Source organism: Ipomoea triloba, chromosome 9, assembly GCF_003576645.1.
Source record: "Ipomoea triloba cultivar NCNSP0323 chromosome 9, ASM357664v1".
Lineage (NCBI taxonomy): Eukaryota > Viridiplantae > Streptophyta > Magnoliopsida > Solanales > Convolvulaceae > Ipomoea > Ipomoea triloba.
In genome coordinates this window covers 16,628,132-16,640,902 of record NC_044924.1, presented here as the reverse complement: position 1 = coordinate 16,640,902, position 12,771 = coordinate 16,628,132, and the positions used below count along the sequence as shown (strand labels likewise).

At 33.9% G+C, this 12,771-nt stretch overlaps 1 protein-coding gene across 1 annotated transcript; it reads right to left on the bottom strand.

Annotated features, from left to right (window-relative positions):
* Positions 1 to 7,712: 7,712 nt before the first annotated feature.
* On the bottom strand, positions 7,713 to 10,833 carry LOC116030359 (protein CURVATURE THYLAKOID 1A, chloroplastic-like). Its single transcript, XM_031272589.1, has 5 exons — positions 10,585 to 10,833; positions 8,911 to 9,005; positions 8,595 to 8,702; positions 8,334 to 8,405; positions 7,713 to 7,930 (listed from the first exon to the last, which is right to left on the bottom strand). Exons 1-5 carry the CDS (start codon positions 10,727 to 10,729, stop codon positions 7,865 to 7,867), a joined length of 486 nt encoding a protein of 161 aa, XP_031128449.1. The 5' UTR covers positions 10,730 to 10,833; the 3' UTR covers positions 7,713 to 7,864.
* Between the last annotated feature and the right edge of the window lie 1,938 nt (positions 10,834 to 12,771).

The following is a 12,771-nucleotide window of genomic DNA, read 5'->3' as shown; positions in this document are numbered from 1 at the left end:
TTTTACCGTTAAACATCCGTTAAATCGTGACCAAATTGATAATTTTGCTATAGTCAAGGCACCAAATTGGTAAATTTTCTATAGTTAAGGGACCAAATTGGTAATTAAGTTTTCACTGAAATGGTCCCTTGGCTATAGAAAAATTACCAATTTGGTCCCTTGACTATAGCAAAATTATCAATTTGGTCCCGATTTTAACGGATGTTTAACGGCAAAATAAACTGAGGACCAAATTGGTTAAAATTTTCAAAGTCGAGGGACTTAATTGAGCACAAAAAATTATTGATGACCAAATTGGTAATTTCATAATAGTCGAGAGACCATTTCGGTAATAAACTCTTTTAATAATTATGTTTTGAATTTGCTTATCCAAAACATTTATGGTAATAATGATGATATTATGTAACATTTGATAATAATAATAATTATTATTATTAAATATTGTTCGGTTACGATTAAGATAATTGATTATTTTGTTATTACTACTATGTAATAATTATTAGAATTATTATAGTAATAATGATTATCGGTTTTTGAACCGATGGATCAATGATTTGTACCGTTACTATGATCATTAGTTTTGGTTTTTGATAGTATGATTTGAATCATAATTTTGAAACAATTTCATTTTTTATCCAAAACATTATTTGTGATAATAATGATAACATTATGTAACGTTTATAGTTATTGCTATTAAATATCAGGGGTTACGATTGAGGAAATTGATTGTTTAGTTATTACTGTTACATAAGCATCATCACAGTAATAAGAGTTATCGGTTTTGAACTGAGGAATTAATATGTCGTAGCATTATTATCATTATTATTTTAGATTGTGATGCCCACTTTGATTGAGTATGAATATTTGATTTTATATTCATATTTTTGAGTTTGTTTTATCCATATAATTAAATTAAGTGCATAATATTATGATTAAATTATGCAATTTAATTTTGTGAGAATTTAATTTATAAATGTCAACATATCATATGGTTTTAATATGGCCAAAATTTACAATCTTTAAGTTAGTTCTCATAAAGTTTATTATATGCATTGAATCATTTGTATTGGGCATACAAGTTAAAACCTTTAAATTATTGAGAGGTATATAGTTGTTATAAATTGTTATTATTATTATTCAAATTTTATAATCCATCAAGTTTTGGATTTATGTTTTATTTGAATAATAATTTTATAGCTCATTTTAATTGCTATTATGGTGTACAATTTATTTGGATATGAGTTTATCGAATGTCATGCATAATTGTTCACTAGCATAACATTATATTTTCTAGTTATGTGAATTTATATATGCTTTTAGACTTGCATATGTTAGGAATTATTATAAAAATTCCTTGTTGAGTTGAACTTTATGTGTGGACTTATATATGGTACTGGATTATGTTTAAGCATCTTAAGAGTTAAGACCTTTTAAGGTGTTCACTTGAGATTAAAAGTCTTTCTATAAGGGGAGCTATTAAGATTTAGATAGATTATCTGTCAATTATGCCATTTGTGTGAGAAAACATGAACCAGGAAGTATACTTGGAATTGTTTATTACATTATTGTATAATTGTTTTTAGGCTTTAAAGTTAATGCCTAAAATATCAAGATAATTATCTAGTGATCATATAATTTTGATTAATTAAAGAGTAGCCACAGTATTTAATTAAAATTTTGTGAGATCACATATTGTCATAGACGTATTGATTATAATTAATTATATGAGATAATGAGATTTAGCCCACAAGCAATTTTATTATGTTCATATAATTAATTAGGGTAAAAACACCAAACTATATATGATCGTAATTTAGCCCACAAGCAATTATGTATTGGAATATAGTTTTGGTGAGTTTTATCATTACAGATAGGAAAGTCAATTTATTTAACATATGGTTATGATATAAATAAATTGTCATCTTCTATCATAAAGTTTTGATATGTGTACATATTCAAAGAATATTATTCTTGCGATTTATCCGCATGAAGGTATTATAGTCTAGTTTCTTTTATGTATATTTATTATGCATTAAAAGGTAATTAGATTAATAGCTTGATACATCAATATTCTTTACTGTACATATATCAAGTGATCAATACAATTTTATAACTGAAATTATTAAGATATTTTGATCACTTTGTGACTAATTACATAAACTATAATAAAGTTTCTATCGGTAGATTTTACTTTAGTTTATATAAATAGTTAGGATAAAAGATCAAATCATATTTCTTAATTTACCCACAGGGATTGAGAAAAATAACATGATTTGATAGTTTTATCATAAGCTGGTAGATGGATCTAATTGAATAAAACTTTAGCCCACAGGCAAGTTTTATGTCACTAGATTCTTCTATCACTTTGATAATAATTTTATCATAAAATTTTAGTTGAGTCTAACTGGATAAAACTTTAGCCCACAGGTAAGTTTTATGTCACTAGATTCTTCTATTTGATTGTCATAAAGTTTCAGTTGAGTCTAATTGAATAAATCTTTAGCCTACAGGCAAGTTTTATGTCACTAGATCCTTCTATTTAAATTGATAATCAAGATAAAATATTATCATACCATTCTTTTTAGAATTTATAACTTTAAGGTCAGTTATAATTAGATGTGGCATGCGTTGCATTGGCAACACATGTAATTCTGTTAATCTCCAAAACTTTAGTAACTTGAAGTTGTTACTGTATGTGGCTTACTTGGTTTTTCAACCCAACCATAGTAGATCTTTTTGAATTTTGGATATGATATACTTTTGGATCCTTATATTGGAAGTGTACATATCTAGCCAAATTTCAACTAGAGCAATTTTATTTGTTTAAGTAGTTGAAAATTGTGTCTGTTACATATACATATTTAGCATGTCCAACTATGGTTGGGAATTATGTTCCTTGTAAAATTAGTTGGACCTGAGGATCATTGGTGTGTATGTATATCATTTATAATGCTTAAGAATGACTTGACCAGTGGGAGTAATGGTCTGAATAGTGGGAGTGGTCATTTGATTAAGATATCCCAATTCAAGATTGTTCCACTTTAAGGATAAGACACCTTGCCTTGTTAATTATAAAATCAATAGTTCAAATTGTTTGAACTACAAGTTGTGCAACATATTTATGAAAATGTTGTAACAACATTAATAGTTTTTATTTTAACAATGACATGAAGTTTATTGTGAACTATCATGAGTTGGACTCTTTAGCATTTATTGGAGTTTTTCGTCTCATCAAATTGATCCTAGGTCATTAAGATTAGGAAAAGGCTCAAAATTTAATGTTGAGAGACAAAAAGCAAACAAAGACTCATTATGTTGGTTCATATAAATGAATCTTGAGGATTGTTGGTTATATATATTGATACAATATTTTTGTTGTTTCATAAAGTTACATTAATAAATCCTCGGTATTGCTCTCTGTATAAAAGTTGGGCTTCCTTTTTGTTTTGGATTATTTATAAGGTGTATGTCTAAAGTTTCGTTGTGGGCTTACGGATTTGTCATTTAAAGCCGTTGGAATATGGACTACTCAATTGCTACCTTTAGTTAAGATTAATGAGAGTGGGAGTGGCAGACGTCCAACTCCAAAAACTTAGCCATAATAGATAGTATTCAAGATAAGGAGTTAGTCATGTAATATATTAGCATTTTGCTAATAGTCTCAAATCCCTACTTAAGGCATGCTTATAAGAATTTTAGGGATCATAAAGGGTACATGGAACTTATTATGTGACTATATTGTACGTACATTCATGTTGTCACTTCTATGTAATTTCGATGGTTTCTCCTATGGTTATGCGCATATATATTTATATGAGAAACATCTTTAAAGTTGGACCAAGAATAAACGTAGGGTTTATTCATAAAGGACCTGAGTTTGAAATCAAAATGCATGTGATGCATAGTTGGTATTACTCACACTTTAATTTAAAAGGGCATACCACTATGATTCATGTTTTTTTTTTTGTTTTTTTTTTAAATGAAGGTTGTGCCAATGCTTGCACTAAATGGAGAATTGTAACATTTTCCATTAATATTGTACAAATCAAGCGGTGTGAGTTTAATAGGCCAAATTTAGCTATTGTGGCAGTAATTAGTTTTTGATAACTAATTACACTCAAGAATAAACATAAGGTTTATTCATTAAATTTTATACCACATAGGGTACTTATAAAACAAGTTACATTGCAATCATAAGTGGATACTACTCACATTAAGAGGAACTATCTCTATGGTTCATGTTTCTTTTGCTTCTTTGAGTTTGCACCAAGTGGGAGAATGTAAAATTTTCTATTAATGTCATTATTAAGTGGTGCAAATCAATTGGTCATTTATGGCCGTTATGTTGTGGTTTAAAAACAGAAGTAACGGTTTCCGTTACTTAGCCTATAATGATGGCACATAGGTTATATAAGTATGGTCCTCCCACTACTTCTATAAACATATACTACACCATCTAATTGCTTAGGAGACCAAGTGGTAGACAAAAACACTCTAAAGTTCCACACAATCCTTCAAGCAATGCTATGGAGATGACAACTATGGCTGGAGGTGCATGATCCTATTAGCTTCCGCAATGAGGTTAGATTATTACAACTTCTATGATTGTATATTTATTCTAACAAAGATATCTTGGTAATTTTTCCTTTATTAATACCAAATTTAGTCTTCAACTATAGTGATTTTACTTAAATTAATTCTCGACTATAGTCATCGAGTATGACGGTAAATATGGTTACCGCATATATTTTTGTATTAGTAAATAAATACAATGTTCAGTATGTACAGGAATCGAGGTGTTTTCCTCTTGATATGGTTTGTGTAACCGAAAAATAGAGCTCCCACAACTTGTTACATGAGTTCCGCTTTTATACTAACGACCACAATAATGACGACCACCATAATGAGCAATGGCTCCTCTCTATAAGTGTCTAGCTCCTCAATGAATATTGTGTGCTTCTTCGTAACGGCTCTTTGATGAGGCGGACCCAAAGAACCATTATTTCTTCATAAGTGATGCATGCTTTAATGGGTTGGTCGTACCGAGTCGAATCCAGTACCTTGCCCAATTATCCTGTCAAAGTATAATGGTTTTTCTCAATTTAGTTATTGATTCTAACAACCGAAGACACAATTAGGTAAAGTCATCAAATTTCAGGACATAATTAAACACACACAAAAAAAAAAAATTAGGACTAAATCGAGAAAAATCTCTATAGTCGAAAACTAAATTGGATATTAATTCGATATTTTATAGTGGTTGCAATCACCACATAATAAGCAGCCACAAACATCTTGAAGATATTAAAAGTTGTGATGGTGGTCACATAACTTTTAGAGATAGTGAAAAGGAAAAGATAATCGGAACTTGAGCCATAAATGTCAAAGGGTTGTCAAGATTGAATAAAGTATTCATAGTTAAAGGTCTCAAGGAATACATGATCAGTATAAGTCAATTATGTGGTGATAATCTCCATGTTACGTTCTATGATGATGAATGCAGAGTTTTGGATGAAAAATTAAAGTGTGATTATAGGAAAGATGTCTATCGAAAAATGTTATATTTGGAGCCCCATAAACAAATGCAACAAGGATATGGATGGTAACAGATAAAAAACTTATACAAAATTGGGGCTTTGCATTATTTAATTTAATGTTTTGTAAAAAATCCAAATAAAAAAAAGTTGGTGTTTTTCAATTTTTTTTTGCTTTTGGGTTGTGTTTTTTTTTTTTTTTTTTTTTTTCCTTGTTGATTTAGTTGAGGAAATTTTTTCTATACTTGTTGGTTACTTTGATCTTGTTAAAGTACTGAGCATGATTGCACCCTTAGACAAATTATTTTAGTAAGAATGGGTTGTAGTAGTACTGTCAAAGCGGGTCGGCCCGCCCCACCGCGGGCCAAAATTTGTGTAACCCTAACCTGCCCTGCAGGCTTTTCATCTTCTTTTTTTTTTTTTTAATTAATATACATTCACAGTCTATTAAATATATTCACAGTAATACACTGTAATATATATATTCACATTCCACTGTGAATATATATATTCACAGTGCAATGTGAATATATATATATATATATTCACAGTGTACTGTGAATATATATATATTTATATAAATTTTTTTTTACTACTCAGCCCGTGGCCCGCACGGGTTAGCCCACGCGGGTCACGGGTTAATTTTAGCCTGCCCCATTAGGTCCGCATTTTTGCGGGCCTATTTTTTCATGACCCTAACCCGCCCCACCGCGGGGCGGGTGCGGGCCAGCCCACGGGCTTTGGCCCACTTTGACAGCCCTAGGTTGTAGTAATGCTCGAAGTGTTGAAATGAATCTTAAGTGAAGGTGTTGAAGTTTTAATTGATATATCCTCTAACAACGAAAATGCTAAGCATTAAGTGGAATTCTAGCCTAGGTCAAATAGCAATCGGTAAAGGCATATTAATTGCGTTGATGATTGCTCATTTGACAAAAATGAAAGTTATAGCTACAATTATAGCTAAGTTATAGTTTTGAAAAATTAATTTTTGAACATAAGTGTCAATGGTCAAGCAACACCCTAACCAAAATAAATGGCTACTAGTGAAGGCATGTTAAATCCATTTATGGCAAAGCATTTGCAAAAAATGGTTAACTTTTGGGCAAGTTTTATTTGGGTATTTTGTAATAGATTTTGACAATTTTTATGGCAAAAGGGGGAGATGGGTGGATATATGTTGTTGTGTTTTATAGTATTTTGGTATTTGACTTATGCGTATATTTACCGGGAATATCGAGTTTAAAATTATTTAAACTTTGTTGTTGCATCTACTTATGGCAAATGGTATATGTCAAAGATTTTATTTGTTGCAGTGCCTAAGAAGAAAGTTTGATATTGTGATCAAGTAAATGTTTACTCAAGTAAAGTTGTGATCAAGTGATATGATCAAGTGATATCTAAAGTGAATGATCAAATGATATCTCAAGTCAAATGATAGTCATGATCAAGTGTTATGTTTTGGGGAAAAAAAAATGAAATTTGTCAAAGGAGAAGATTGTTAATATCAATTTTATGTTGGCAACATGATATACTTTGGCAAAATATGTAGATTTGGAAAAAAAATGTCTTTCTTCGAAGTAGAATTAAAATTTTATAGGTTAAGAAAAGAATGAATTAGAAATCTTAAAGTCGAAATAAAAATTGAAGTGTGAAAAACTTAGGAAAGGAATTTAAATAAACTATCCCATCTCAAAGAGATTGGGACAATGATTTACTATCTATATAAGCAAAAAGGAATAACGAAGTCATCAATTGAGCTTATATTAAACACCCAAGAGCACCTTTGAGAACTTAAAAGAATTCCTTTATATTGTGTTTTCTTGTAAATCTCAAGTTATTATTTTGTTCTTCATAAATTCTTATGTTAGACCTTATTTATAGGTGATATACAAGATATGAGAAATCTTGTATGGTCTAAGTTCGTATATAGTGAAGTTAGGGTAGTAATTCGTAAATAAATTTCTACAATTGTATAAAATAATCCATTTGAATCTTGCCCCAAAAATTTCCGAATTACTTAGTTCATCTTTGTTTTTTTGTTTCTTACTGTTTCTGTGGGTATTGGTATTGAAACGAGTGTTGTAACACACCGAAGTTTCTGTCAGAGTATAGTAGGTTTTTCTTATCTAAATCAAGTAAAAAAAAAATCTTACAGTTAAATCTTAAACACCATGAACAGTGACCAGAATATGCAATCTTATTGGAAGAGATGGCTGAAAAAAATACACAGTGGAAACCTACTGCTCTACATAACATGAGTATGTGCCTCTTATACAGAAACATAATAAAGCCATTTGAACTGATGCCAGGATTTATGTAGCCAAATGCATCTATTCAGCTCCAGTGATCTTCTTCTTCAATTGTTCAATGTCTGTTGCCAATTCCTTCCTACTTGACTGTAAACAAGAAAGATCACAAGACCAGTTAGAAATTGGACACCGGAGTGTCCCCAACAACAGTTCATTGCATCTTTTCCAAAACAAAATCGAGATTGGTTCATGTCAATAAAAGATCATGTGTTGCAGAGCTTGTGCAACATGAATGCTGTTAGGATCAAGCACTTACCACTACGCCAAAAGCTATAGCTCGTAGAGAAAGGCGGAACTTTATTTCCTTATAGATTGCCATCACATTTTCAAGAGGCAGGGTGCTGGACTTGGTCCTTCACCGGCCTCCACCCAACAATCCTCCTAGCCGCCAATTCATGGACTTGGCCCTTTACCGGCCTCTGCCCAATAAATGCAATAATCAACCATGACCTATGTGTTATGACTCAATAGTGACGATTCTTAGTCATACCTTGAAGAGGAGGTAGCGATAGACAAACCATCCAGTATATCCAAGCCCCACCAATTCCATGATTTTTGGGAGCTGGAGATGATGAATATAGTCTTAGGAGATCGTGTTTAATTAATATAGAATCTAAGAAGAATTGAACAAAAGCTGCAAGACAATATATGTATGCAAATAGCTACTCCTTGCCAAAAATCTGCCTCAAGTGATAATTCAAGGACTCAAGGAGTCAACCAAGAAGCAAGGTCAAAGAACTTAGTGGCCTACCAAAGGAATTGAGTTAATAGCACCAACAAGAGTTGCAGAGAGCCAAACTGCAACAATTGCCCCAGCTCCATAAACTATTACGGTAGATTTATTTTCAACAGCATCCCACTACAAATATTAGCAGAAAAATGAGAAATAAGTTAGATGTAAACTAGAACTCGATTAAGAAATGCCATACCAACCTAAAAGCAGGTAATACTCTGAGATTCTAATACCCAATTCAAAAGCATTTAAGGAGTTCAGACTGAATAGAGTACACAAATACAATGCCAGCAGACAGGAAAAGTTTAGTCCTGCGAAAGGGCACTCAGTTCACCTTTTCTTTTAGATCAGTTAGCAGCTCATTAGGATCAACTGATGTATCCTCTGATGAAGTGGCTTTGACCTGGAGCAGTGAAGACCTCTTGGGTTCTGTTCAAAAATTAGAATTAGAAACATCATAAGCAGAGAAATTATCTAAATAAAATAACAATCATGAGAATTAAACTTTGTTACTTAAAGGTTTCACCGATCACATCCAGTCAAAATAATAGTAATCCGAACTTGACTCTTGGCATCAATACACAGGACATTGGTGACTTCAGCTAGCACCATGGCATTACCTTTTGTCACTCACCTTTAGACCTACTAAAAAAATAGTGACTGAGGTGAGTGAACAGCGAGGACATGCAACAGTTTGCTCCCATCCACCTTGAATATAGATTTGGCTGGAATTTTTACTGGGAACTGCTGAGAATCATTAGAAAAGTTTGGCTAGTAATTGCAATCTTCACTTCCTAATTTCAATTGAACTCCATTTTTCTCCTAGCATTTTCTAGTAGATCACATCAAGGTTCCAGAAAACTAGAGTTTCCACGTCCTTTCTATCTTTACAATTTTGAAAATCTAAGAACGTTTATTGCATTTAAATTAGGGAGATTGGCACATAAAGGCACAAAAGCAAATTAGCAATAATAAGATCTCAATAGATGAAAAGAAAACTTAATGATTGCAATAATGATGGCTGCACTATACCACATGCAATCTCAGCCAAGTGAAACGGCAAAATTTTTGAAATTAAAAGAGGATTATTTCAGATGGTGCTCAAGTCTGAGAAATTGTTAAACATGAAAGAAGATTGGTGCAATTGGAAAACACTAAACACATTGATAAATTGATAGTTGGGTATCCCCATTTGTATATAGCCCAGCAAGAGAGGTTTGAAGAGAAAAGTCATGCCATTAAATATTGGAGCTACCTTCCTAGAAAGAAGCATGCAAATTTGGGGCAACCTCAGCTAAGTTGGTCAGACTAGTGGCTTGATAACTGCAAGGTTACAAGTTCAACCCCTAGTGGGAGCGATCTATTGGCCTACTTGGATTGAGTTGATCAACTATAAGCAATCTAAGTTGGTTTTCCTCCTTGTAATCCTTTGCCGGTTAGGGTTAAGGCATGTTTACCTAGTGCACACTCTCAGATAGGGGTTGCGGGTGGTGAAATTATACAATCAGATAGTTTCACACTGTGGAAGAACTCACAATCTCTTTATTAATCATGAAATTAAACCAACAAATCCACCTACATTCAATTTGGCCAGGCATCCCACTCCTCTCTATGTTCACGAAGACAAGTAAAGCTCTTGCCGTATGTTTCTTAATAGCATTGAAGCCAGAAATATTCCACAATTATGATCTAAAATTCCAAGAAATCAGAAAAAGTGAACTTCTTGAGAAAAATGCCGTATTGTGTGTATTCAGTTACACTCTACTTAGGCTAAAGAATTGAAAACTGGGCATCATCGATTAACCATTCCAAGTTCAATTTCCTAATGTCGATTGAATTGTAACTTCAAAAGTTGCCGTGTTTCCCCCAATACAAAGAAGTCAACTACCCCTTCTCCCCAAAGTAAAATGCAAGTAAAGGAAAAAATAAAATAAAATAAAATAAAATAAAATAAAAAAACAAAAGAGAAAAACAAAGAAAGAAAGAGAAAATAAGTAGCAGAGGTGACCTGCAAGTTTGACAAAGGCCGTGTTAGAGAATCGAGGCGGCAAGTAAGGCATGGCGGAGCGGCGAGCTGGGGTGGAGCAAACAGGGAATCTTGGTCTGAAGACGGCCGCGGCCGCCATGGAAGTGGAAGCTACCGCCGCTGCCATTTCTTTGGATGTGGGTGTTTTTGAATGGTCTCAATCCAGCGGAATTAAAATGAAAAATATGAAGCCTTTTTGTTCTTCTGTTTCGTTTTTCAAAAAGAAGAGATTTTTTGTGGCCTCCGCCTCTATATCCACAACATTTCCAATTTTCTTCAGGGCAACAGAAATTGATCTCACAGCTGACACGTGGACGCCTTCACCTTTCTCATTGGTTCACTCCCTATCTTCAAATCCATGTGTCCTCCATTCTCACTAATCCTCAACAATTTCTTTTCCTTGCGTAATATTCCTCTTTTTTTTTACTACTCACACAGTAAGAATGCAGTTCTGTTCATAGCTACTTGCCTATTTCTAAACTAAATGAAGCATAAAGAGCTAATATTGCACCTAAGTAAATAATGTGAGGGGGTGTTTGCCGCAATGCCCACAAACATAGGAAGAAATTAAATATGATGGATTTTAATGAAAAATGATGAATGTATAATTATACATTTAAGCGTTTGATTATTGGTCTATGTTGCTACTTTATCCTCAATAAAATGTAATTTTTTTTTGAGTGAATTCCATTTTTGGTCCTACTGTTATTGGCGCGTTTCCAATTTTAGTCCACCTTAATTAATTTTGCCACATTGCGACTAGTGTTATTTAAAGGAGTGAATGCCTTTTTTGGTCCTACTTTTATTGGCCATATTCCAATTTTAGTCCGCTTTTGTTATTTTTGCCACATTGCGTCCACAGTTATTAAACGTGTTCCACTTTTGGTCCAACGTTAGTTTTTTCGTCTAAGGGCCGTTTGTGGCAGGGATATTTTCGTCTTTTTATGCTGGACTGGAGGTAGCTTTGAGGATTGGCCGACGGAGAGGGTGTTGACTCTGAGCTCAACATACTATGATACTCGGCTTCTGCTAGGAGGAGGAAGATGGTAATGCAGCCACAGCGTATCTGGGCCGCTACAGATTTACAGATTCAGCAGGAATATATAGAGTAGGAAACGCAGACAAAAAATCCAGACCTGAAAGAAACGCAAAGCTCCGGATGAAGATAAGCCGAGAAGGGCGATCGATAGAGCCGCATCTACCATCGTCGGTGTCGCTGTCGTCGATTGTGGACCACCGCCGCAAATAGTCAGAAGGATCTCGCTGGAAATACAGCGCCGCCGCCTACGCCGTCCGAGCCGGGGAGAACTCAGATCTAGCTGATTCCATCGTCGATCTTTCCACCTGCAGATCGGAACCGCCCGTTCGCCGACAAGAAGCGCAGAGGACATCGCCTGTAGATCGGAACACTATCTAAAGTTGCCATGAACACTTCTTCTTCCCACCTTCATCATCAGACGCCGCAGGTATAATAATCCCTTCAATTATACACTAAATACCCATATCAATCTTGTCTAGTTAGCTCATATTTCTGGGTTTTGATGTTTCAGAAGTGATGCGCCTTCTCTCACCTTCTCTATCCTATGTAAATGTTTCATCCTCGGCATGCTTGGGTATTCAAAAAATGCAAACTTTATCCCTTTTGTTTTGATATTTTTGTGAAAGAGAATTGAGTATCTAAATTAAAGAATGAAATGCACTGCAAGATTTGTTTGATGCACATATTTCTCTTTGAAGGGCTGAAATACAGCTCAGCAACTCTGCAAGGTGGCATTAGTAATTTAATCCTTGGGTTTACATTTTTGCTTGCTGTAATTTTCAGGTAGGGTAAGGGTAAGCATGTCTTCACTAATCCTTCAAAATTTGTTAGTTAAATAAACACCGATACCGTCGTCGATATTTTCACCGGCAGATCGAAACCAACATTGTCGCCGCTACTCGGTGCCGTGACCCATCGGAGTGCAGCAGGTTTGGGGAGAAGGTAACGGCAGGGACGATTGAACCTCTGCCTTCGACGATCTTCCCTTCGCCGTCATCATCGCCGGCGCATCGGTCGCAGATCGGAGGCAGGCAGCGGCGGGCAAAGATGGTCCAAAAAGTAATAGATACAGAGAATGACATGCATTAATTCTGGGGTTTGTTTGGTTATGAACTACTACTAGTAAAGAT

Excerpts from the sequence above, each read along its gene's own strand:
- LOC116030359 (XM_031272589.1), bottom strand. The coding sequence starts at position 10,729 with ATGGCAGCGGCGGTAGCTTCCACTTCCATGGCGGCCGCGGCCGTCTTC. Across the intron at positions 9,006-10,584 it reads GGCCTTTGTCAAACTTGCAG|AACCCAAGAGGTCTTCACTG; the intron begins GTCACCTCTGCT and ends ATTTTTGAACAG. Across the intron at positions 8,703-8,910 it reads TAACTGATCTAAAAGAAAAG|TGGGATGCTGTTGAAAATAA; the intron begins GTGAACTGAGTG and ends TAATATTTGTAG.